The 26,299-nt window shown below is 40.4% G+C and overlaps 1 protein-coding gene across 1 annotated transcript in view; it reads right to left on the minus strand.

The window, feature by feature from the left end:
• Positions 1–11,037: 11,037 nt before the first annotated feature.
• The window catches only part of ankrd33ba (ankyrin repeat domain 33ba), a 24,867-nt gene continuing 9,605 nt past the window's right edge, over positions 11,038–26,299 (minus strand). The window contains exons 2-6 of the mRNA XM_037693813.1: positions 19,096–19,225; positions 17,422–17,562; positions 17,008–17,149; positions 16,187–16,385; positions 11,038–11,639 (exon numbers count right to left, since the gene is read on the minus strand). Of these exons, the coding sequence (XP_037549741.1) occupies positions 11,094–11,639; positions 16,187–16,385; positions 17,008–17,149; positions 17,422–17,562; positions 19,096–19,225 (1,158 nt within the window). The 3' untranslated portion in view covers positions 11,038–11,093. The remainder of the gene's footprint in view (positions 11,640–16,186; positions 16,386–17,007; positions 17,150–17,421; positions 17,563–19,095; positions 19,226–26,299) is intronic.

Below are 26,299 nucleotides of genomic sequence, written 5' to 3' on the forward strand. Positions count from 1 at the left end.
ATATACATAATGCAATTTTTGACTGACGCTTTGGATTTTGAAGAATTGCAACAGAGTCCTCCCGTGCACGCTCGCTTCACTCAGCTGGTGCAGGCGGAGGAACGCTGAGACCTTGTGGCTCCGGTCGTGATGGATGAATGGATGGATGGCACTGCACCGCCCAGGTGAAACGAAGCAGTTTTGACCATTAAAGTGCATTTATTAAGGAAAAGTTCAACTGAGACACCTTTGCTATAATGCCGAGCAAACAAATACCGTATTTTTCACCCTATAAGTTGCAACTATTATTTTTTTTAATTTGCTTGCATCTTATAGGCTGAACCTACATATTTATGGATTTTTTTCCCTATAACCCTATTTTTAGCTGAGATATGACTTCATTCATTGACTGAAAAATTTGGACACTACCACTTTTCAGATGGCACCAGCATTGTATGGCATGCTGTTGAATCATGTAATGGCTAAAAGTGACTATAATGACAAATTCAAAAAAGTACAACTAGACTTTATTCATTATATTTTACTTTATTGTTTTTGTCTGGAACTTTTTTGAATTTACCATGTCTTGGATGACTGAGAATCTTCACCAGCTATTAATGACACAATCTGCTTGCCTTATAGTTCCACCTTCATTCTGCACGCTTCTTGGAGCAACCATCAAATGAGCTTCATGTTGCTGCACCGCCCTGGTGAAATGCAGCTAATTTGACCATTAAAATGCATTTATTAAGTAAAAGTTCAACTGAGACACACCTTTGCTATAATTTCAAGCAAACAAATAATTGTTTAGGTGCTTTTCTTGTTAAATTTCGAAGAAACGTGCAGCGTTCCTCGTCCCTTTGTTCCTTCCTGTCTGCGCGCTCCCAGGAGCACCGAGGCATCAAATAATTTTGAAATACAGCTAATTTGACCGTTAGTCCTTTTATTAAGGAAATGCTAGACTGAGACACACCTTTACTATAACGTTGAGCAAACAAATAGTTTTTAATTGTTTATCTTGTTAAATTTTGAAGAAATGAACTGTGGCTCGTCCCTCTGTGCGTGCCCGCTTCAGCGAATCGGGTTTTGCGATGCAGCTAGTTTGACCGTCAAAGTGCATTTATTAAGCAAAAGTTAGACTGAGCCACAGCTTTACTGAAATTTTGAGCAAACAATTGTTTTTTAAGTGTTAATATTGTTAAATTATTTAAAGTCCTCCCATGCACGCTCTTGCAGCCTCCATTTGGCAGCCAATCGATTTTTGGCACAACACCGGCCCACATTTCCGGGTTGTCAGCGGTGACGCATAATAGATGCGACGTATACGACGAAGTGACACATTTATGGATTTTTCAACTGATGCGACTTGCAGGGCGGAGCGACGTTTACGGCGGAAAGTACGGTAATTGTTTTTAAGTGTTAATCTTGTTAAATTGCGAATAATTGCAACAGCGAGTCCTCCCGTCCTCGCTCGCTTCACTCAGCTGGTGCAGGTGGAGGAACGCTGGAGAGCTAGCGGCTTTGGCTGCGATGGATGGCGCTGTGCCACCCAGGCAAAATGAAGCTGTTTTGATAATTAAATAAGCGCGACCGGTCAGCGGTGACGCATTATAAATGCGACTTATACGCCGAAGCGACTTGTATAAGTTTTCCTCTTCATGATGCTTTTTTTGACTCGTGCGACTTGTTTTCCGGAGCGACTTATACGCCGGAAAATGCAGTATCAGTAATACGGTGCAGTTTTACTAGATTGAGACTCAGTTGGGGTATTAAGATATTTTTGAAACTGCTAGAAAAGATTTATATTAAGGTTCCAACATTTTGTTCTACTTGATGTATTATCTCTGGGAGTGTGGACATCCAGTGGTGAATTAGCACCCTGGACCAGGGGGATTAGGGCTCAGGTGGCGCTCTAAAATGAAACGGAATCGTTTCACCCTGGGCTGTTTTCCATTTGACACACACAGCATGCAGCAGGTGTTAGTGCATGTAATCCATCTTTACACAAGCATCTGCAACCAGGTGTTCTGTCAGCTTATGTTAGGCCAATAAAGCAGTGCATGCTCAGTTGGTCAGTGAGCTGAAACTCTGCATTAAAGCAGCAGCAATCTCCTCCTCTCTCATCCCCTGCCATGCCGCCTTATACTGAGAAGAAGCACAATGAAGGCGAGACAGTAATGCAAATTGGTATACTTCCTGGCAGCAAGAACTGAAGCATCTCTGGCTGTAATGTGTAAAATCCGTCTATTCGTTTTCTGCTTATTCACGGTCGGGTTGGAAGACCAGACGTTGCTCTCCCCAGCAATGCTGCAGCTCCTGGAGAATGTCGAGGTGCTCCCAGGCCAGAGAGAGGACAAGATCCTTTCAGCAAGTTCTGGTCTTCCTTTGGAACATGTCCAGAAAACCCTTCAGAGGGAGGTGCCCAGGAGGAATCCTAATCAGATGCCCGAACCAACAGCGGTGGCTGTAATCTGAGCTTCCACTAAATGTTATGAGTTCCTCATCTTTTCACCAAGGCTGAGCCCAGCACCCTTCAAAGAAAGCTCATTTTAGTCTTTTTATATCTGGGATTTGCTCTTTCAGTCATGAGACATACTGTATGATCATTAGTGAGGGTCAGAACATGGACAGTCCAGTAAATTGAGAGCTTTGCCTTTCGACTTCACTTTTTCTTCACCACAACTGACCAGAGCATTGCCCTCATTACTGTGGACAAGACCCCGATCCGTCTCCTGCTCCACCCTAGCATCACTTGTGAAGAAAATGCCCAGATATCTGAACAGCTCCGCTCCTGGAAGAGACTCGGCCCCGATCTGGAGGAAGAATTCCAATTGTTTTCAGGTTTACTACGACCTCAGACTAAGAGGAGCTGGATCTCATTCCATTTGCTTCACACTTGGCTATGAACCACCCCAGTGCATGCTGAAGACCATGGTTTAAAGACCTCAACAGAACAGCATCTGCCATATTTTTCCGACCTATAAGTTTTGTTTTTTTTGCACATGTTGCAAGCTCTGCGACTTCATACGCTGAAGCAACACATTTTATTTTTTCTCCCATGTTTAAACCAATTTTTGGCTGAAATATGACCGTTTTCATTCATGCTGACTGAAAATATTGAACACTACCATATTCGGCCACTAGATGGCACTCGAGTAGTATGGCATGCCGTTGGGTCTTAAAAGTGGCTATTAATGACACAATCGGCTTGCCATAGCCTGCCACTTTCGTCCAGCTCGCCTGGAACAACCGTCAAATCGGCTCCATTTTGCTGCACCGCCCCGGCAAAATGCAGCTAATTTGACCTTTGAAGTGCATTTATTAAGTAAAAGTTCAGCTGAGACACACCTTTACTATAAAGTCGAGCAAAGAAATAATTGTTTTAGGAGCTTATCTTGTTAAATTTTGAAGAAATGCACAGCGTTCCTCCTTACTGATTTCCTCCCTCAGAGTCTCCCGGAGCACCGAGGCACCTAATACTTTTGAAAATGCAGCTGATTTGACCATCAAAGTGCATTTATTAAGTAAAAGTTAGACTGAGACACAACTGTTACTATAATTTCAAGCAAACAATTAAATTGTTTTTAATTGTTTATCTTGTTAAATTCTTGTTTAAAAAATCCTTGCGCGCACGCTCCCACGGTCGTCATTTGGCAGCCCATCGATTTTTGGCACAACACTGGCCCACATTTCCAGGTTGTCAGCAGTGACGCATATTAGATGCAACATGTACGGTGAAACGACATGTATTTATGGATTTTTCCATTTTCTTAGACATATTTGGAGTGATGCGACTTATAGGGCGGTGCGATGTGTACGGCAGAAAATACGGTACATAAATTAGAGAGGACACCCAAAGATTCCCAAACCAGACTCCCTTCTCTCTTCAACTGCACCTTGAGATCCTGTCCATGAACACAACAAACGGGATTGGAGACAAGAGACCGTCCTGGTAGAGCCCAGCCCACAGTGGGAACAAGCCTGACTTTGTGCTGGGGATGTGCACACAGCTCTCACTTTGGTTATCCAGGGACCAGATAGCTCTTAAAAATGGCTGCATAGCATAAACTGAAAGCCACATGGTCATAAGTCTTCTTCAAATCCACATAACGTATTTAAACTGAACTTTGTAAAGGTCTGGACTTTTGTTCCTCCGTCAGCTTTGCCTGAATCTGACATTTGACAATCAGCCTGCGTAAAATAAAGCTAAATTTGATCAAAACTTTTATTCTTAAAATCTTATTTGGAATAAAATGATTGGGATGTTGATCCTACAGATTGTTCCTAACGTGCAGCTGATTCCACATATTGCATTAAGCTATTAATGTCACTGATTTCAAGATGGTCATCTAAAGTGGTCAGCAGTGAAACAATTTATCTGGTGTATGTTGGGGAATTGTTCCCTCTCCAATACCATGGAAGCTATAAACGAGCTACAAAGTTAAAATGTAATTAAATCGGCCTCAGCACCAAGTCAATATCGTTCAGATCCACTTGATTACATTAAACCTGTGTCTACACCGCCAGCTGTTAGCCATGCGCCCCTCAGGAACATCAAAACTGGCTTCGGCTTGTTGAGGCTGGTCGCTTCTGTGAACAAACCAGATATGATTCAGTTGACTCAGTCAGCTGGCATCGATGGATGGAAAGACAAATATTCAGTCAGGTCAGACTGCTTTTTGTAGTTTTTTTGGAGCGGATATATACTTGGGCTAAATGTCAAAGTTAGAGTGACATTTTGACAAGTTTGTACCCAAACAAACTTCCACTTGCGTCACTTCTACAGTACCTGGAGGTTCTGAAAAAGACTGAGCGTGACTTCTCTTTTAATCATTGCTGTTGTTTTCTGAACCTCCAGGGAGAAGAGTTTTTATCTGAAGAGCTGCACCTGACAGGTTTTCTCAACTCGGAGGTCCAGTTTCAGTTCGCCATTGCTGATGGAAGTGGGAGTTGATCATTTATTCATGGAGGACTTTATTTAGAGGAATTGTCTTTTTCTTTGATTGCAACACGCCACTTTTAACGATAGTCCTCCTAACATTAGCAGGGGTATCAGTCTTACAAAATGTAAAGAAGTAATCATGACTTTGAGGTTATTATTTAAAAAACTGACCTTGTGTTAAGCTCTTTGCCTTTTTTTTCTTCCTGCATTAAAATATTTCAGACACTAATTTTTGTCAACCACTATTATAAAGGTTAATTTTTACATCTTGTTGCAGTTTATACCAACTTCTCTGCATAACATATCTCATTTTATGTTCATCTAAAAATCCAGTTAAAGAGGTAACTTGCCCATTATATCAAAGAGCATTATTAATTTACAAACCGGATTCCAAAAATGTTGGGACACTAAACAAATTGTGAATAAAAACTGAATGCAATGATGTGGAGGTGGCAAATGTCAATATGTTATTCGTAATATAACATAGGTGACAGATCAAAAGTTTAATCTGAGTAAATGTAACATTTTAAAGGAAAAATATGTTGATTCAAAATTTCAGTGTCAACAAATCCCAAAAAAGTTGGGACAAGTAGCAATAAGTGGCTGGAAAAAGGAAATTGAGCATATAACGAACAGCTGGAAGACCAATTAACACTAATTAGGTCAACTGACAACATGATTGGGTATAAAAAGAGCTTCTCAGAGTGTCGGTGTCTCTCAGAAGCCAAAATGGTAAGAGGATCACCAATTCCACCAGTGTTGCACAGAAAGACAGTGCAGCAATACCAGAATGGTGTTACCCAGCATAAACTAGCAAAGACTTTTAAGTTATCATCATCAACTGTGCACAACATCATCAAAGGATTCAGAGAATCTGGAACAATCGCTGTGCGTAAGGGTCAAGGCCGTAAAACTACTGGATGCTCGTGATCTCCAGGCCCTTAAACGTCACTGCACCTCAAACAGGAATGCCACTGTCAAGGAAATAACAGAATGGGCTCAGGAATACTTCCAGAAAGCATTGTCAGTGAACACAATCCACCGTGCCATCCGCCGTTGCCAGCTGAAACTCTACAGTGCAAAGAGGAAGCCATTTCTAAGCAAGCTCCACAAGCTCAGACGTTTGCACTGGGCCAGGGGTCATTTAAAATGGAGTGTGGCAAAATGGAAGACTGTTCTGTGGTCAGATGAGTCACGATTTGAAGTTCTTTATGGAACACTGGGACGCCATGTCATCCGGACCAGAGAGGACAAGGATAGCCCAAGTTGTTATCAACGCTCCGTTCAGAAGCCTGCATCACTGATGGTATGGGGTTGCATGAGCGCTTGTGTCATGGGCAGCTTGCATGTCTGGAAAGGCACCATTAATGCAGAGAACTATGTTCAGGTTCTAGAACAACATATGCTCCCATCTAGACGTCATCTCTTTCAGGGAAGACCCTGCATTTTTCAACACGATAATGCCAGACCACATTCTGCAGCAATCACAACGTCATGGCTACGTAGGAGAAGGATCCGGGTACTGAAATGGCCAGCCTGCAGTCCAGATCTTTCACCTATAGAGAACATTTGGTGCATCATAAAGAGGAAGGTGCGACAAAGAAGGCCCAAGACGATTGAACAGTTAGAGGCCTGTATTAGACATGAATGGGAGAGCATTCCTATTTCTAAACTTGAGAAACTGGTCTCCTCTGTCCCCAGACGTCTGTTGAGTGTTGTAAGAAGAAGGGGGGATGCCACACAGTGGTAAAAATGGACTTGTCCCAACTTTTTTGGGATTTGTTGACGCCATGAAATTTGGAAAAAACAGATTTTTCCCTTAAAATGATACATTCTCTCAGTTTAAACTTTTGATCTGTGATTTGTGTTCTACTCTGAATAAAATATTAGATGTTGGCACCTCCACATCATTATATTCAGTTTTTATTCACGATTTGTTTAGTGTCCCAACGTTTTTGGAATCTGGTTTGTAAGATGGAGCTAGGTTGTTGAGGGCTTTGTAGGTTAGAAGTAAGATTTTGAATTCTATCCTGGATTTGACAGGGAGCCAATGGAGAGAAGTTAAAACTGGAGAGATGTGATCTCTCCCAGTAACTCCAGTTAAGACTCTGGCAGCAGCATTTTGGATCAACTGAAGACTTTTTAAAGAAGTATTTGGACACCCAGATAATAAACCATCTCAATAGTCCAGTCTAGACGTGACAAATGCATGAACCAGTTTTTCTGCATCACTTTTAGATCAAATGTTTCTAATTTTAGCGATAGTATGCAGGTGGAAGAAGGTGGTTCTAACGTTTTTAATGTGGGGGATAAAAGACATGACCTGATCAAAAATGACACCAAGATTTTTAACATTAGAGCTGGAGGACAGATTAATGCATCTAATGATGGAGAAAGACTGAAACATTCATTCCTAAGATGCTCAGGTCCAAAAACTAAAACCTCAGTCTTGTCTGAGTTTAAAGAAAATTTAGGGTCATCCATGTTCCTATTGAACCTGATCAAAATAAATCAATTACAAATGTATAATTTTCTCACTGGCATCCTGCTAATAAACAAGATACCGTAGATTCTGCTACAGTTCAGCGTGATGTATGAAACGTACCGGCACCAACCAGCAGACGGTGCCATCCAAGGATTCCCCCCTTGGCCTGACAAATGAAAGCTAGCTGACAGGGAATCAGGTCACTCTGTAAATCCCATGGGTTGAAACACCAAACGGTGACATAACAGCAGTGATACAGTCAGTGTTCATGTTTATTTTGCTGCTTCTAAATTTCTGTGAGCGATTTGGGTTAAGATGAGGAGGGGAGGTTCGGCGGGGATGAAATGCTGAGCAAGCCTGCAATGCCTCGATATAATCCCAGGCTGCCATCTAATCTAAGCCAGCAGATGTTTGAGCCACGGTGACCTAAATATTATCTGATGCTTTCAGGAGCTAATAGGTTTTGCCTTCACACTCTTACGCCACAGTTTATTTCTTTGCATGCTGCTCAACAAGAAAGAAATGTAGGAATCGCAGAATGATTAATTCTTATAAAAATCCCCTGCTAATGTTTAGTCATTGTCAAACTGGTAAACTTAGTCTGGTCATTTTTCTAAGTGATATTTAACAAAATGCAACCGCAGTTCCAAAAAAAAAAGCGCTGTTTTGTAAATAAAAACAGAATGTAATGAAAATGCAAATATCATAAAGCTGCGTTTTATTCAAAACGCAGCTTCTTGATGAGCTGTTTAGTGTTTTTGGTATTTGTGCTATTTTTATTTGCTCCATCCTCATTTGTTTCAGTGCCATCAAAATTACCCAATTTCTTTCCTAAAACGGGTACAATTTCTTAGTTTTAACATTCCGTATGCTTACTTGAGAATAAAACGTTTGATTATGAGATTAACAAATTGTTGCATTGTTTATTTACATTTTACTCAGTGTCCTGACGGCTTGGCATAGTATTAGCTAATGCAATGTTTTTTCACACTGATAAAGCATTTCTACAAAAAGTTATTTTATAGGACCAAAAAACTTTCTTTCTTTTTTTTTTTAAGTAGGTTGGCTAGCCACTAGCTTAGTCAAGGAAAATATTTTCCATTTTCTTCATGTTCCATCTTCTAATGTCACCGCTGTTCTACGGAGCCCCCAAGGGGACATCAGGGACTTTTTTCTTTTACGTTACCTCGCAGTACGAGTGCCTTTATGCAAGCACAGACTGTATATCTTTATATTTGTAGCCAATTTCAAAATAAAACTCCATGAATATCTTGATGCATGTTCAATAATCCAGGAAGAAAAATCTAGCAAAGTTAAGTCAGGTCCTCTGGATGATACTTCTTATTGAAACGTTTCGTCTTTTATCCAAAAGACTTAAGTCTGAGGAGCTGCAATAAACTCAGTCTTATAAATAGCACCTTCTCATAGTGGACTCCATGAAATCAAAACTTCATGAACCTCAAATATGGGTGTACAGTAGTCCCTCGCTACTTCGCAGTTTGTTGATCGCGGACTCTCACTATCGTGGTTTTTCAAAATATCATTGGACATGACACGCAACTGGCTGATTGATGGATGAGCCGCACGGTCGGCATAGACATTTTATTCAAAATAAATTGTTTTAAATTATTTACCACTTGCTGCAACTTTGTGCAGCCCACTCTGCAGGATAAGCTTCCTCCTGCAGCTGATCAGCTGTTCTCCATGCAGAGCGGAGAAGTGGGCGTGGCCAAGAGCACTTGCAGGTGGCTGAGAGCAGAGGAGGCAGGGAGCTGAAATCATGACATTCTGTGCTCTTTGAGTGTTTAGAGTTTAGAAACATTGTTTAGAATATTGCAAGAGTGTGGGCTATGTTTTAATATATATAAACTACTACTTAACTACTTGTATTGTACTACTATTCCTACTTCGCGGTTTGTCACTTATCACGGGGCTTCAGGGTACGCATCCCCCCGTGATAAACAAGGGACTACTGTAGTGTCTCTTTGATTGTTGCTGTTGTCTGCGAGGTAACGAAACTTTTGTGTGGGAATGCAAAATGGCAACGCAAAAAAATATTATATATATATATATATAAAAAAAAAAAATCCCATATGTCCCATTGGGGACTCCATACAGATCAGATATTTACAGTTGCTAACTATTTAGAACAAAACAGAATATATATATATATATATATATATATATATATATATATATATATATATATATATATTCTACATTCACCACCTTATAATTTACCTGTTTTTGCTACTTTTTTTGCCATCTTATTTTAATTTGTTAAAAAAATCTGTATACCTTTTTATAACAGTCTATTGTCGCTGCTGTCCATTGTTGTCATCATTCTTCGTTGAAATCAGGTCTCTCTTGTAAATGAGTCCTCGAGGCTCAATGGGATTTACCCGACTAAATAAAGGTTGAATGAATATATAATTTTAACAATAGCCAAGCTGGTTTCTTTTTCCATGACAGTGCAAAACCTACTTGTACTGTGAAATGTGTTAATTCTAAGCACACTTTGTTTCTTTGTGCGTGTGTAAATTTCAGTAAATGTTCCATCGGACCATCTTCTGCACCGCTCACTTCACTGGGTCTCTGCACTCCACTGCTCTGAAGCCAGTGCGGTTTATTTGGAGAAACCATTTGACTGTGCAGAGCCCTTGTAACCCCTTAGCAACTCATCACCATGTATATTGGACACACGCTCTCGGGTAGCACTTAAGCCCCAATCGCCACGAGGAGTAAGGAGCGTGAAATTGTGCTCTCAAAATTCCACACAGTGTTGCGTTGCGGCTCTGCCCGTGGCTCCGTGTGCTTAAATCATGCTTATTTTTCGCCCCATTATTTTCACTATTTTAATGTTCAAACAGGAAAGTGACCTCTTGCTCTTTAATGGGCTGGCTGTTTTTAATCAAAGGCTCCATATGTTGGAAACCCTCACTGGAATGTCACACCGAACAAGGCGTTACTGATACTGAGTCATTTTTTTACAACACTTTGACATCTCCTTTAACTTCCTCTAACAATATGGCTGAGGCGCAGTCGCTGTCGGCAAAACTTTTTATTTCGTTCCCACCATCCACACCCTGTAAAACTCTCCCATCTGTTCTTGCATCATTTAACACTAACAGACAATTAAATTTGGTTTTGTGGTGTAAACATTTGGAAAATTAGCAAAATCTTCCACTCCTCTGGGAAGTTTACATTTTTTTCTACATTTAACTATAAAATCCACAACGAATTAAAATAATAATAATTCAGTCTCTAATATAAAATATAAAACATTTGTATACAAATACATTCAGGCTAAGGCTTTAAAGCAAAAATAGTATTCTAAAAATATATCTCTTAATGTAGTTTGTTATATTTCCTTTTAGCTTTGTAAAGTATGCATTCATTAGTGGATATTTTAAAGACATGCATTGCTCATTCTAATGTCTTAGCATTTATTTAAAAAAGCAATAAATAATAATAAGTTAACTAGAAACTTTTTAAAAGTTCGACTTAACAAGGAATTCTATAAACTGCAATAAAGCTGATGAAGCCACTTAAAGCAGCCGATCGTCAGCTTTCAGTTTTATTACAAAAGGAATCCCTGGATGCAGAATATAAATGCCAGCTCTTTCTGCAGCTCTGTTCAGGTTTGTTTGTTTGAAGGATAATAAAAAGTTCCCTGAGGTGAATATATTATCGTCTCCTCCCTGCAGCAACGTGTCTCCTGGTTACAGCCTCCATCCTCTTCCTCTCAGCCTCCTCTGCTTTCCTCCTCTGCTCCTTCAGCTCCTTGTACCTCCACTTGGGGATCTGCAGAAAATTCCCCCCTCCGTCCTTGATGCTGCTTTTCTTCTGGGTCCTGTCCGGTTCGTAGGTGGGCGTCGGTGCCTTTGAAACCCTGACCTTGGGAATGCTGAAGCCTGGCCTGACGCTTCTCCTTCTCATCACCATGTGCACGGGCAGCAGGCTGGTTCTGCGCAGCTCCAGGGCCTGGTTGTGGGCCACCGGGCCCAGGCTGGAGCTCCTCTGTCGAGAGGCCAATCTCTGGATTTGAAGGCTGGTCCGGCGGTCCTCGGAGTTCTTGGCCACCAGAGTGACCTGAGAGTTCTGAAAGAGTTTCAGGTGGCTGTCCGCTCTGTTGGGGTTGGTGGAGCGGAGCTCTCTGGCGCGCTGCTGCCGGATGATCTCTGGCACTGCCTGCCGCCGTTTGCCCACGCTTGCAGGACTGCCAGGACACACCTGAGACAAAACAAAACAGCTTCTGATTAGCTTTAACAGCTACATATATTATCAGTAGAACAATATTAACTGCTCTGCACAGGATTTTTTTTTTCCTCACTCGCTCTCGTGCAAGGTGGACACTTTCTCCTCCTGCTTTTTTTTTTTTTGCTCTCCGTCTGTGTATCGGAGCTCCTATTTTACACATCTTCTGAAACTAAAACTACTGTTACGGATCTGGTCAGCTGGACTTTTAACGCAATCGATAAAATCTTGTCAACAAAGCGACAGGGTCCTGGAGAGCCCTCATGCCCCGCTGAGACGCACGCGGCAGGATACGTCATGGATCCGTGGGGAGTTTGGGAGCTGATGTGTCTTTCTGTTTTGTCTCAGGAGGACGCCGAAGACGTTAATATAATTGGATTCATGATAGCAGGGTTTCTGCTTTTTGGCACTGGCAGATACGTATGTTATCGGCTATTAAAGAAGACGGCAGCAGCAGTTTTGGCCATGGCAAAACTGTAGAGTCTGTGTGAAGGTTTGGTCCGTGCTTTGAGGACTCAAAATCAGCTGATTTACGAGCTAAACCGTAAGATGGAAGTGATATGAGAGAATCGCAGGCCACCTGCAGCTTCTGAGACTCGCCAGCATGTTGGGGACGACCTTGAAGGGGGCTCATAAGCACGGACCAGTGGAATTCCCACAAATCTGGCCATTTTAGGCTCGAAACTACCAACAGGACCCAAGGCTGACAAAAAAAAAAAAAAGTCTACCTGAAAAAAATCAACAATTGTGGCTTATCTGTATCTGAGTCCCTCAGTTGGCCTCGAAAGCATGCTGACTATCAGATTTCTCCTTGGATATGTGTAAACTAAGAAAAAGCTGTGTGTGTCACAACCCCCCCGGAGAACTTCTGTGAATGCTTATCAGAGCTGTACCAGCTGACACCAACATCTTATCAGGACTATGGAAGTGCTTCAGGGACAAATCTCACCATCGTGCCATCACATGCATATGTAACGTGTTTATAAATGTGCTGCTGGCAGAGTTTTTTGATGTCTTAAATCATGTCCTGATACGGACAAGGTGTGAAGAGATCTTTTTTGTAATACCACTATTTATCCTCATGGCCTTTTCTATTTAAAAAGTATTCTGAAAAAGGATAAGGGGCCGCGCTCTCAGGAGCAGCAGCAACGTGCACTCCGTCCATCTTTTGGATGACTGTCCGAACATAATCTCACTGTATTTCGTTAAAATGATAATAAAACTTATTTTGATTCTGATCACACACCTCGGTCGCTGTGTGTGACCCTTAATCTGCGCCATTAGCAAAACATCTCGTGAATCACGGAAACAATTTTAATAAAACTTTCAAAATTCAATGAATTAAATTCAGTTTGTTTATATAGCATCAGATCACAACAGAAGTTATCTCGGGGCATCGAACATTCACCTTCATAGAAGGTCAGTTAATAACGTTATTTATCTGAGGAGGCAACAGACTGCTTCGAGGTTTCACTCCATCGCAGTCTCCCATCCTAAGTGAGCACAGAGGCGACAGTGGAAAGGAAAAACTCGCTCATGAGGATGAGACCTCCAGCAGAACCAGGGTCAGGACAAACGGCCATCTGCTTCGACCGGACGTAATCAATGAGTTGACGTCTCCAAATTATAACCTTGTGGGATCAATTCAAGATGGCTGCCACAGCAAAAAGAATATTGTCAAACACAAAATGTTTGATAAAATGTCTTGATCCCAAACTTATACTGTCTGCGCTAACAGCGTGGGACGTTGTTTAAAAGTTTGGCATTAACTATTCGAGTCAGCTCTCTCTGATTTTTAGCAAAATATCTCATGAACTACTGGAAATATTTTAATGAAACTTTCAGAAAATGAATGATAAGATATCACTCTACAAATAATTAACATTTGGAGACAATCCAGTTTAAGATGGCCACAATCATTAATGAAAATTAATCAGCACAAAAATGGCTATAACTCACACATTTTAACAGATACTGAGCGAAAGTTTGGTGTGGTAGTTGCTGAGCATTATCTTCCAAACAGTCGCACCTTTTACATTTTTCATCGTGAATTAATCTGATTGTAAAACATGAAAGGCAGTGGGTAAAATGTATTGCATCAAGAAATACTTTGTTTTCAATTATTCTAAATATTTTCTTAGCTCTGTCATCCTGTTGTACTGTTAATCCTGCATGAATAACCCGTTTATCAAAGCAGGAATTAATTGCATCTTTTAATTGTGATTACCAGAATTCTTTTTATATATTTTTAATTAACAAAAGATGATTTGAGGTTGTGTTTATCCTTTAAAAACTAATTACCTCAATATTTCATACAAGCAGGAGAACAGCAGGAAAATGGTTCCTCGTCATAAAATTTACTTATTATCTTACTGTTGTATCTTAGTTTTCAAATGAACCTTTCGTGTTGCTTTTGTAGGAAAAGGGAAAGTGTTTGTGAAGGATCCTTGGCAGTGGTTTTCAATTAATCTTCAGCAAAGTTCACCTAAATAATTATATTTTGAGCAAAGGTCCAATATATATATATATATATATATACATATATATATATATATATATATATATATATATATATATATTATTTTTTACTAACAGACATGTTTTTTCAGTCCTGTGCCTTTCAGTGGACTGGCAGTTTGTATATCTTAGATCCTTATATACTGTATACTACTTTTACTACTTATATGAGGTACTTATATACCTTAAATACTGTTTCGATGGAATATTATGTATATTTTAGATCCTTGTATACTGTTTACTGTATACTAATTTTACTACTTATATGAGGTACTTATATACCTTAAATACTGTTTTGATTGAATAATACGTATATTTTAGATCCTTATATACTGTTTACTGTATATTACTTTTACTACTTATACTGTATATATGAGGTACCGTTACTTATATACCTTATATACCTTATATACCTTTTCGATGGAATAATTTGTCTATCTTAAATCCTTATATACTGTTTCTTATATACTGTATACTACTTTTACTACATATACTGTATACAGTACTACTTATATTACTTATGAGGTTCTTATGTACCTTAAATACTGTTTTGATGGAATAATATGTATATCTTAGATCCTTATATATTTACTGTATACTACGTTTACGACTTATACTGTATACTGCTTATACTACTTATATGAGGTACTTGTATATCTTATATACTGTTTCGATGGAATAATTTGTATATTGTAGTGTATATATTTGATCCTTATACACCGTTTCTTTTTATACTTTATATATTTGCTATTTTTGGGTGTAACTGGGACCTTGAGTACATAAATTTGTTCCATCTCATGTACCACATGACATTGACAATAAAGGACCTTGAACCTTGGAAACCATGAGCGAAACATGAGAATTACTGTAAATACTAGAAAAGTTGAGCCACCTGAAGTGAGTTACATTAAACACAGGAAAAGCTGTGCTGCCAAAATAAATTACCATTCCACAAATGATAGAAAGGCTGCACAACCACAAAAATAAACTTTAAATGCTAACAAAAGCTGTCATGCCTAAAATAAGCTACTATGAATAAGGAAAAACCCATGCCAGTAAATAAATAAATACAAATATATCTAAATAATTTCTCTTTACTGGAATCCAACAACTGATTTAGGTCCAGATCTGGAAGACAGTCCGCCATTTGGCAACCCCTCCTCTCACGGTTCAAGGTTCTTTATTATCATTCGCATCACACGTGGTACATGAGGTGGAATGAAACTGTGTGCTCAAGGTCCCAGTTACACCCAAAAATAGCAAAAATTAAATTATAAAAACGAAACATTATACAAGTATCTAAGACATACGCTAAACAATTCAATTTAAAAATACTTTATTAATCCCAAAGGGAAACTAACTGTTTATGTAGCACATCCTGGTTGCATTAGTTTGTATAGATACTGATAACTGTGGGCAGGAAGGATTTCTAGTAGCAGTCCGTCCCACAGAGGATCTGAAGAAACTGGCTGCAGATGCCAATCCGTCCACCCAAACCCAGCAGACCTCTCGGTCCTCTTGGGCAGCAGGTCCACCTGAATGCCTGTCAGAACTCGTCCCCGAGCAATGGCCATTCCTCCCAGCAGCCTGCCGAGCCCCTCGTCACCACTGCTGACGAAACTGCAGTTGCAGAGGGATGATCTTGGTCTTCCTGCTGTCACGAACCACGTTTCCCGCCACCTCCAAAATCTTGGCGGTCAGGCATTCGAGCACCACCTCCAGGTAGATGGAAATGCATCCACGGCACCTCCTTTTCAACTCATTTGGAATTTGGGAATATAGTTGAGGCAATATTTGAGCTTTTGAAATAATCAGCAGCTCCAAGTTGTAGAAAACCACCTAATGTAATAAGCTGGTTTTCTAACCTGTTATTTAATATGATGTATTAAACAGCAGCCTGAACATGAGTCTGTTGTGAGCAGATGGATATGAATATAGCAGCTTAAGGTAAGAAATCAGCAGCATGGATAATCTGAAAGAATAAACGTGTAAATTAAAGCACTCACAGTTCGGCACGCCACGGCGATAAATGGGCTTTTTAAGGCCGTAGTGACTGACACCATGTGGTCCATGACGCCTTCCTCCTCTGGGTTGGTGACGTTTGCGATGTTGAAGACGTTCCGCACCGTGTCCGATATGCGCTTCAGACAGCTGCGGGGCTCCTGGGCTTTGGCCACCAGCGACGTCAGCGGGGGCCACTCTAAGCTAGGGGGAGTAAGTTGTTTTTTTTTTTTTAAACCTGCTGCACAGAAACTATACAGTAGTTTATGTTTCAGAACCAATATAATAAATTAAAACATTCACCAAGACTCCTGTTAACCTGGATAAATAAAGGCTAAATGAAAATGAAAAATGTTTTGTTGTTAGTTTTATTCCAGTTTTTAGCCCAAGTTTTATTTCTAAAGCAGTTGTGGTAGTAAATACCCAGGAAGAGACAACGTAATACATCTGTGTGGTGATGCTCGTCTTGAAACTTTGATAGTGATTTGTGCATAAGCACATGGCTGGAAGGGCCGTTTATGTTTTACACAACCATCTGGAAAAGCCTGATGACGTTCTTCAGACTAAAGAGGCTGAATGTGAAACTTATGTCTGTTCCTTGAGGCAAGAGGCTTTTTTATTTATTTATACAGCCCTGTAAAGTAAAGTAAATTGACTTTTTCTATAGGTTTTTCAATGTCACAAATGGCATGAATTAAAAAAAAAAAGGTTTCAATTCACGTCGTTTTCATATATTCTATCAACCTCTGAGGGATGCACTTTGGGAAAATAATATTTTAGAAAAAAAAAACAGCCGAGGCACCAAACTTCAAAGAGTGAGTTTTACCTGAATGCATCGCAGCACTGGAACGCACAGGACCGCTCTATCAGGCGCGTCATCACCCAGGCGGTTTCGTACCGGCCCGTAAACATGGCCCACTCCCTGGCTGTCAGGTTGCGGCCGAAGTCCCGCGCATTTAGAGAAGCTCCTGTTGGACACAGAAAGAAACAAATATATATATATATATATATATATATATATATATATATATATATATATATATATATATATAAAGGAGATCTTTATGAGATTTACAACTAGTCTCGGACTATAAGGGGCACCGGATTATAAATTAATACATGAGGCGCACCGGATTATAAGGCGAACTGTCGAATTTTGATTTTAAGTGTGCCTTATAATTTGAAAAATACGGTACTTGTAGAGCTCCGAACATTTCTAGTGATTGCACAATCTGCTCACCGGCCATCATGAGCGAGCGCACGCAGTCCACTCTGCCCTGCATGGAGGCTTTCATAAGAGCAGTGAAACCGTGACAGTTTCTTCTCTCGATGTCCAGCCCCGAGTAGTAGTTCAGCAGATAGTTGGTGATTGTGATGTGACCTTAAACAGCAGGGGGGGGGGGGGGGGTCACTTGACTTTCTTCAGGCAAACAATTTCAAGAAGATTCAGATGTAAAGACAAAATTGTCTGACAAGTCACAGACAAATGTCACAAATGATGTAAGATGCTTGAATAACATAAGCAAAAATGCAAAACGTGTAAAAAAAAAAACACAACTTAAAGTAGAATAAACATTTGTAAACACACACAAAAGGGATCATTTGTAGTAAAAATCATCGCCTGAAGCAACAATTTGATGTAACAACTAAAAATTCAAAAGACATAATAATAAATCAGCCAAATATAAATATGTCAAACACAAAAAAATTGAATATTAAAGTCTATGAATCAAAGAAAAACATTCAAAAACAAATTATCATTCTGACTTTTAGCAGACAAAATCTTAAGTAAATGAACCTAACCAGCATTAAAACCTAAATGAGGAAATATCGTGGTGGCATCATTAAAACAGGGTAATCACGATCATCTCTAAGCTTGTATGATAATTTATTCTTTGTTTACGCGTTATTGTAGTTTTCATGTGTGAGCCCAGAGGAGCATTGAATCCTGTATATCATAAGTTATTTATAGAAATGTTCAAGCTGTTATTGCACTGAGCACAACTGCCTCAGCAGTCGACTACACAGCGTATTTTATGTCCATCTGTCCATTTTGTTCCTCTTATCCGGGGTCGGGTCGCGGGGGTAGCAATCTAAGTGGAGACCCAGACTTCCCTCTGCTCCTCTGGGGGGGATCCCAAGGCGTTCAGTCGAGAAACATGGTCCCTCCAGCGTGTCCTGGGTCTCCTCCTGGTGGGACGTGTCTGGAACACCTCACCAAGGAGGCGTCCAGGAGGCGTCCTAACCAGATGCCCGAGCCACCTCAACTGGCTCCTCTCGACGTGGAGAAGCAGCGGCTCTACTCTGAGTCCCTCCCGGATGACAGAGAGTCTCACTCTATCTCTAAGGGAGAGTCCAGACACCCCGCAGAGAAAGCTCATTCCGGCCGCATGTATCCGTGATCTCGTTCTTTCGGTCACAACCCAAAGCTCATGACCATAGATGAGGGTAGGAACGTAGATTGACCGGTAAATCGAGAGCTTCGCCTTTTGACTCGGCTCTCTCTTCACCACGACGGACCGGTACAGCGCCCGCTTCACTGCAGACAATTTTATGTCCGTACGCAAATAAAATGGGTTAATGCAAGTATATTTGGTATCATGACATTCTTCATGTGGGGAACACAGCACCTCCAAACTGTCACATGTTGCTGTGGCGACGCTTGGAAGCAAGTTTTCAGACACAAACTCACTTGTCTGCAGAGTTTTGGGTGGTGATAAAAACGAAGCTCGTGTGGCTGCTCAGATCACACTTGCGTTACAAGACGAGTAGTGTTCACGCTCTGCGTCAGCGATTTTGCCAAACGGGACGTTGGTTGTGTCTGTGCAAGCATGAGGCTCAGCCTGTCCGCATCTGTGTGCATGGAACTGAGTCGGACCCTGATTTGGACCTGCATGTGTGCGTGTTGTGTTACCTGCTTGTGCAGCGGTGATGAGAGCAGTGTTTCCCTCACTGTCCTGCCAGTTGACTTCCAGGTAGGGACATTGAGACAGCGCTATGACCACGTCCACAAAACCTTGGTAGCACGCGACCAGCAGTCCAGTCTGAGATGAGGACGGGAAGAAAAGACAAAGACGAAAAGAGTGAAGTTAAAATCAGCAAATAGATTTGTGGAGGGGAAGCTAAAATGCTGCAAAGTGGAAATGCACAGGAAGCAACAAGAAGGAAAATCCAATGAAGGCAGTATGAGAAGAATTTTACTGGACAAGAGGTCCTTTGTGCAACTAATCTCTATCTCTGATTAACAATATGGTGGCCCTAAGGTGTAAATGAACAACATTTGAAATAAACAGAATTACATTAAGCCCAACAGGAAGTTTTTTGTTTTAAAACTTTTTGAACAGCATAAAACCGAACAAGAGAACAATATTCATCCTGATGCATGCTCAATAATCCAGGTAGAAAGATCTAAAAAAGTTAAGTCAGGTCCTCTGAGGCCTCCGGGTTCAACTGTCCCCCTCTAATGCTGTTATTGCTAGTATCACTCAGCCTCCTGTGAATAGCAAGCAGCCATCAGGTGCTAATGATCCATTGTTAGGCTGATGGTCCTTCTTGATCATGTGATCAGCTGGTTTTAATGTCAACAAACTGGTTGATCCACTATGAGAAGGCGCTATTAAGACCAAGCTGAATACAGCACCTCAGACTGAAGAAGCCTTTCGAATGAAAGACGAAACATTTCTATGATTTTGTTTATTTTTTGAACATCCACAGGACCCGACTTAACGTTTTTAGAATATACAGTACACACACCTCCGATTTGCGTGTACTGTATATTGTTCTGTTGTTCGGTTTCATGCTGTTAATAAAGTTAAAATTAAAAAATAGACTTCAAAATGTTGTTCATTTACACCTTAGGGCCACCGTAGATTAAACCTGACATCTGTTGTGTTTTCACTAACCTCAAGCTCGAAAGAAAATAAACCGTCCCCCTCATCTGTTGCTGTTTCTGAGGTTGTCATGTGACGTGTGTGTGTGTCTTGGTGGGAAAGCGTAAATGAGACCAAGGGAAAGTCTACATCCAAACACAACTGGACAAATTGCATCTCCTGCCAAAAATGCAGTGTGAATGCTCATTGCAAAAAGATTTTGGCTGAAATCAGCTAAAGAAGTTGAAAACAGGCTGCAAAGGTCTCTGCTGAATGACGTGAGTTGAGTTTGAAGAGATGACATTTGCTGAAAGCAGGAAAATAAAAGCAGAAAGCAGAAATGAGCAGAATAACCTGAAATAGCAAAAGGTTGAATAGGTTACAAAAATATAAAATTAGCACAAAAAAGAAACTGAAATGAACAGATATAAGCTGAAGTTAGCTAAAAAAGCTAAAAAAAAAAGTTGAAATTAACTGAAAAAATCTGAACAAAGCATAAAAAGCTGTAATTGTTCAAAATAATAACAAAAGGTGGAAATTGGCACAAACAATAATAGAAAAAAGGCTAAAGTTTGGAGAAAAAATACTCTAAAATTAACTGAAAAGGCTGAAATGAGCAAAGAGAAGCTGAAACAAGCCGAACCAGAACAATGAGCTGTAAAAAGTTGCAAACAGAGTTTGAAGGATGTGCCGAGCGAGCGCCATTTATTTTCAATAAGAAAAACACGGTCCAAACAGCTCAATGTTTCAAAAGGTAAAAAAAAAAAAAACTGCACAAATACCAAACACCACAGCCGAAATGTCCTGATGGAGCTGAACGTTTTGATACATGAATTATGGAAATAGCACAAAAATTGTGGAGCGAATTATGTTGAACATGTTCTTGTTGTGTAAATAGGGTGTTTCTTAAAAGAGCTTCTGTACGAACCAAAAAACTTTCTTATAGATTTTTGTGGAGCCCATGTGATTAATATTATAATTCATTTCAGTATATTATTAGTGTTTAGCACATATTTTAGATCCTTTACCATAGTTTGGCATTTGTTTAGTGTATATCTTATAGTTTATATCTTGGATCCTTATTTAATGTTTCTTTTTATACTTTATATTTTTGCCATTTTTGCTTTAACTGGGACCCTGAGTGCACAATTTCATTCCACCTCATGAGATGCGAATGACAATAAATTTGAACTTGATAACTGAGACGTTCTTAACTTGATTTTAAATCAAATACATCAGCTGTGTTAGACATTCGGAGTTCCTAAAGTCTGAGAAGAAGTGCATAAAGTTTGAGTTTTCTGCAAAACTTCAGTTGTTTTTCACGCCATTGTCTTGTTGAATTTATCAATTTCAGAAAAGTAGGACCTTTGATTAAATCCATCTCAGCGTTTGAAATAATCATGTACTCGGGGAACACCATGTGCTCGAAGCCAAAGCAGAAAATCTGTGGTGCCAACATGAAGTATTAAACAGATTTTAGAAGAACATAACGTTACAGACTCTCGTCTGCGCATGGAATATTAATCAATTTCGTTCAATTTTCTAACTCTTATACTGAAAAAATGCACAAAGAGCCCAACATTTAACGGCATACTCCAGTGAAGTCGTCATTTTAAACAGGCAGGCGAGATAATGAATCTGTTTGACTGCAGAACGTACAGTATCTTCTTCAGCTAAAGTCATCTGGGTGTGCCGACTTATTTTACATATTCTTTTAACAAAGAGAACATTGTCCTCTTTGAAAAACTAAAACACAAGGTCCAAAGTGCAGGAAAAGATTTTATCTACTGTATCCTGTGTTTGATATTTGGCTGATTTGACTACTTTTAGTCCACATTTGATGCTGTTGAAGAGCAGCATTGAATGCACATTGCCATTTGAACCTGAAGACCTGTAGCATTCATTGCAGGGATGCATAAACCCAGCCACCTTTCATGCTGAGGTTTTAAATAATGCCGTCTTCTGCTAAACAGGGAGAGAGTTTGAGCTGGGTTTTATTTTAAACAAAGTATTTTTATTAAATTTTTCAATTTTAAATGCACACAAAACAGGAAACATAAAAAAAAACAAAAAACATAAAACTTTCCACCACAATCCCGGATCAGTCAAACACACATACAAATTAAACAGGCATTGGCATACATTCTACATACAACATAAAGGGTCGCCAAGTGTGCCAAAATCTTTTTACAGAACCCCAGGCTTAGGGTGTACCTTATTTGGGGGCCGAGATGGAGTAGAGGCAGGGCAGCCAACTCGGGACTCGAAAGTCCCAGGTTTGATCCCCAGTCATTGCACATCTCGTGGTGTCTCTGAGCAGCACACCTTATCCTCAAAATGCTCCCTGGGCACCTTCAATAGTTGCCCACTGCTCCACCTGGTGGTGGATGGATTAAATGCAGAGATCCAATTTCACCATTGTATGGGAACATACAATGGTGATGATACATAACACATTATTATTTATTTTCTCCAAAATGGATATGGTTCATCACCTCTCTTACCCATTGTACATACACCTGGGTTGGGGGGTGAGTCCTTCCAGTTGCACAAAATTAGTCTCCTGGCCCAAAGAGAGCCAAACAACCACATCCTTCTCGCATTTGCTGAATGATGCATCTACAGGTACCACCCCGAACAGTGCGGTGAGTGGTGATGGGTGTACAGTTTGACCACATATTCCAGAGAATTGTCAATTATAGATTGCCAAAAATTCTGCAGTTTATGACATGTCCAGAATGGATGCAGAAGTGTAGCTAGAGTTTGTTTGCAACGATTGCGTGCGGGGTCCAGGTCGGCCTTGATCTTGGACAGTTTGTCTTTGGACCAGTGCAGCTTGTGCACTACCTTGAATTGAATCACATCGTGTCTCAGGCAGACTGAAGATGAGTGAATGTTCTTAATGATCTCAAGGTTCATGCTCAATAATCCAGGTAAAGAAATCCAACAATATTCAGTCGGGTCATCTGGACAGTTTCTTTTGTTTTTTGTTCTTGAGACCTTTCACCCTCCATCCGAAGGGCTTCATCAATCTGAGAAGTCACATACAAACTGTTTTACCCACCAAGCAGTACACTCCTGCAGTGGACCAACCAATTTGTTGTTGATAAGATGGTTTCTGGGGGCAGTCCTCTCCCCCGTCGACTCCTCCCAGGCAGCCACAGCCAAAGTGGTTCAAGACATCAAAGTTAATCTTCAATAACAGTTTGTATGTGACCTCAGATTGATGAAGCCCTTCGGATGGAGGGCGAAATGTCTCTCAACAAAAAAAAAGCAACTGTCCAGATGACCTGACTGAACATTGTTGGAGTTCTTAATGATCCTTTTCCAGATTGAGTCTGATATGGGTCCTCCAAGTCTGCTTCCCATTTTAGTTTAAGGGAGTCCAAGCTGGACTTGTGGTATGAACGAGTTTGAGCTGTTTTGACTAAACCTTCAGATCTCATGCAATACTTTGAGATCTTGCAAGGTGTGCTCACACCCAGATTATGTGTTGGGGATGACTCTCAGCTACTACCGCATCAGACTTGAACTTAATATATGTAAAATTGGTTTAAAATTTGAAATGATTACTTTCTGAGAGTTTCATTGAAGTCCATCTAGTAGTTGTCTGGTATTTTGCTAACAATACAGATTTAAAAAATCACATGGACGGTGATAATTAATATAACAAAGTAAGGGATTAAAGGTTGTCATAGTTTGTCTCTGCAAAAAACGAGTGTTTTAAACTTTTCATGGCATCATTTTTATATTAGTTATTTGAATAAAAAATACTTTTCACAGTCTTGTAATGTTTATACTAGAAAAAGTGCACTCTGTTAACATTTCATGGACAAACTTGATCTTTACATGTTCTTTGAAAAGTCTGTCATTCAAAATGTTAGTCAGCTTGATCCCTGCAGAAACTCCACAACTTTTACACGAGTTTTCCAGCTTCTTGTGCTCATAAATTTTCACTCGGACAGTAAAATTCACAGTTACACACACACACACCTGGCAGTCCTCCAGCCTTGCTGCAGCATACTTGTGCAGCATGCCCTGCAGCATGTCTGGAGCCTTCTCGGTCGTCTGCCTGTGTTTTGTTCTGTTCTGACTGTGAACCTCTCACATGCACAAAACTTGTTTACCTTCTTTTAATAACCTTCATCATGGACATTATCTTTATCCTTTTGCTACGAGTTTTTGTGTTGTAGACCAGAGGACACAAATTCAGGCAACACTTGTCAAGCAGGGTCCAAACTACCCAAACCTTTGTTTGATAAAAGTGAGACGTGGTGCATGAGCAGGGAGTCCAGAAAAAATAAAATAAAAATCAGAGATGGGCATGAAACAAACAGAAAGATAGGAGTTAGGAAGACTGGGTTAAAGGGGGTCAGGCTGTGGACATGATGACTCTGTTAGTGGACATGAAGGACAGGAGGACACTCCATCAAACATCCCAAAGATCTGAGTTACAAGGCAAAATAAAACCTTTGACAGAGATTAGCCAGGCAGTGGGTATAAGTGGCAAAGCAGGGCTCTCTTCCAGCGTAACAAGACTCCAGATGGGATGTCTGCAGGCCAGCGTGGCAGGAACTGGTGGGACACTTGCACTGGACCAGACAAAAACACCAGTGGGCTGCAGACCATGCACAATGAATTGTCGGCCAACTCACAGAACTGTGAAGGCAGAGGCTCCAACGCCACAAGAACCTGAAGAGGACAAGTCTCAGCAGACTCTGGGACTTGGCCCAGAAGCTTATCTGAACTTGCAGACTCTGCAGATCCCTGGACTTGGGAGGCAAACTCGTTCACAGTCCACTTTATTTCACTTATCGTTTAATCCATATGTTAGCTGAACATTTCCTTGGCTGCGTTTGCTTGAATGTGGCCACTGCGTGGTTTCTGGCAGGGAAAAGTCCTTGATGAGGAGTAATGAAGACAAACGACAGGTGTGATAAAGAACAAACTGAAGAGCTGAAAGTCGAGCTGAAAAAGGCAACTAAACAATCAAAAGCTGACAAAAAGAAAAAGAAGGTAAAATTAAAATGAGATAAAGAAAATAGCATAAAGTCTCAACTATGAAAAACATGTAAAGAAAACCTTTACAAACCCTTCTGACGTTTTTACAGACTAATAAAATATCTGCACTAACAAATTAACCTGCAAGTGCAAGAAGATGCATGAACGAATATGTTTTGACAAAATGCTAAAAAAAAGCTTCAAGGATTCAAGGTTCTTTGTCATTCGCACCCCGTGTGGTACATGTGGTGGAACGAAATTATGTTCACAGGGTCCCAGTTACACCCAACAATAAAATGTAAATGGAAAACAGTAATAAGATCCAAGATATGAACTAAGAAAAACATCAACTAAGGACTAGTAAAAGAAACTAAAAGAAAAAAAACTTTATGCTAAAAAAATGAAACACGGACAGATTAACACAAAGATGAACCGATGAATGATTCTGTAAAGAAACAAAGAAAACAATCACAAAAAACACAGTATCTCACAGTAATTATCAGTAGTATTAGATGAAATACTATGTCTGCAGGCCTTATGATGACAAAAACTTAAAGACTTTTAAAGTATCGTTCAGCATTTTGTTCCTAAATATCACAAATCTCAGCTGCCACGAGACGAGAGGCAGGACATGTCCTGTCCACGTCAACAGTCCGTCACAAGTCGGAGATAATCAAGAAAACTTTTTTTATTTCAGTCAATTTAGAATCACTAATTAATTTAAATGGAGATCTTTACAGGAAGCATGGTGGATCAGTTGGCAGAGCTGTTGCATCTCATCGAGAAGGTCACCAGATCAAATCCCAGTGGGGGGCCTTTCTGGGTGGAGTTTGCATGTTCTCTCCGTGCATGTGTGGGTTTTCTCTGGGTACTCCGGTTTTCTCCCACAGACCAAAAACATGCATGTTGAGAGAGTGAATGGTTGTTTCTCATTTGTCTCTGTGTCCCTCTGATGGACTGGAGACCTGTCCAGGGTGTCCCCCACCTCTCGTGCAGTGACTGCTGGAAATGGACACCAGTGACTCCCGCAACCCAAAAAAGGATGAAACGGGATGGATGGATGATGGTTGGATGGTTGGGGATGGATGGATAGATGAATGGATGGATGTTGGATGGATGATGATCGATGATGGATGGATGGATGGATGGATGGATGGATGGATGGACAAATGGACGATGGATGGATGGATGGATGGATGGATGGATGGATGGATGGATGGATGGATGGATGGATGGATGGATGGATGG

The sequence above is a fragment of the Nematolebias whitei genome, chromosome 20 (assembly GCF_014905685.2).
Source record: "Nematolebias whitei isolate Nwh7 chromosome 20, NemWhi1, whole genome shotgun sequence".
In the NCBI taxonomy this organism is placed as follows: Eukaryota; Metazoa; Chordata; class Actinopteri; order Cyprinodontiformes; family Rivulidae; genus Nematolebias; species Nematolebias whitei.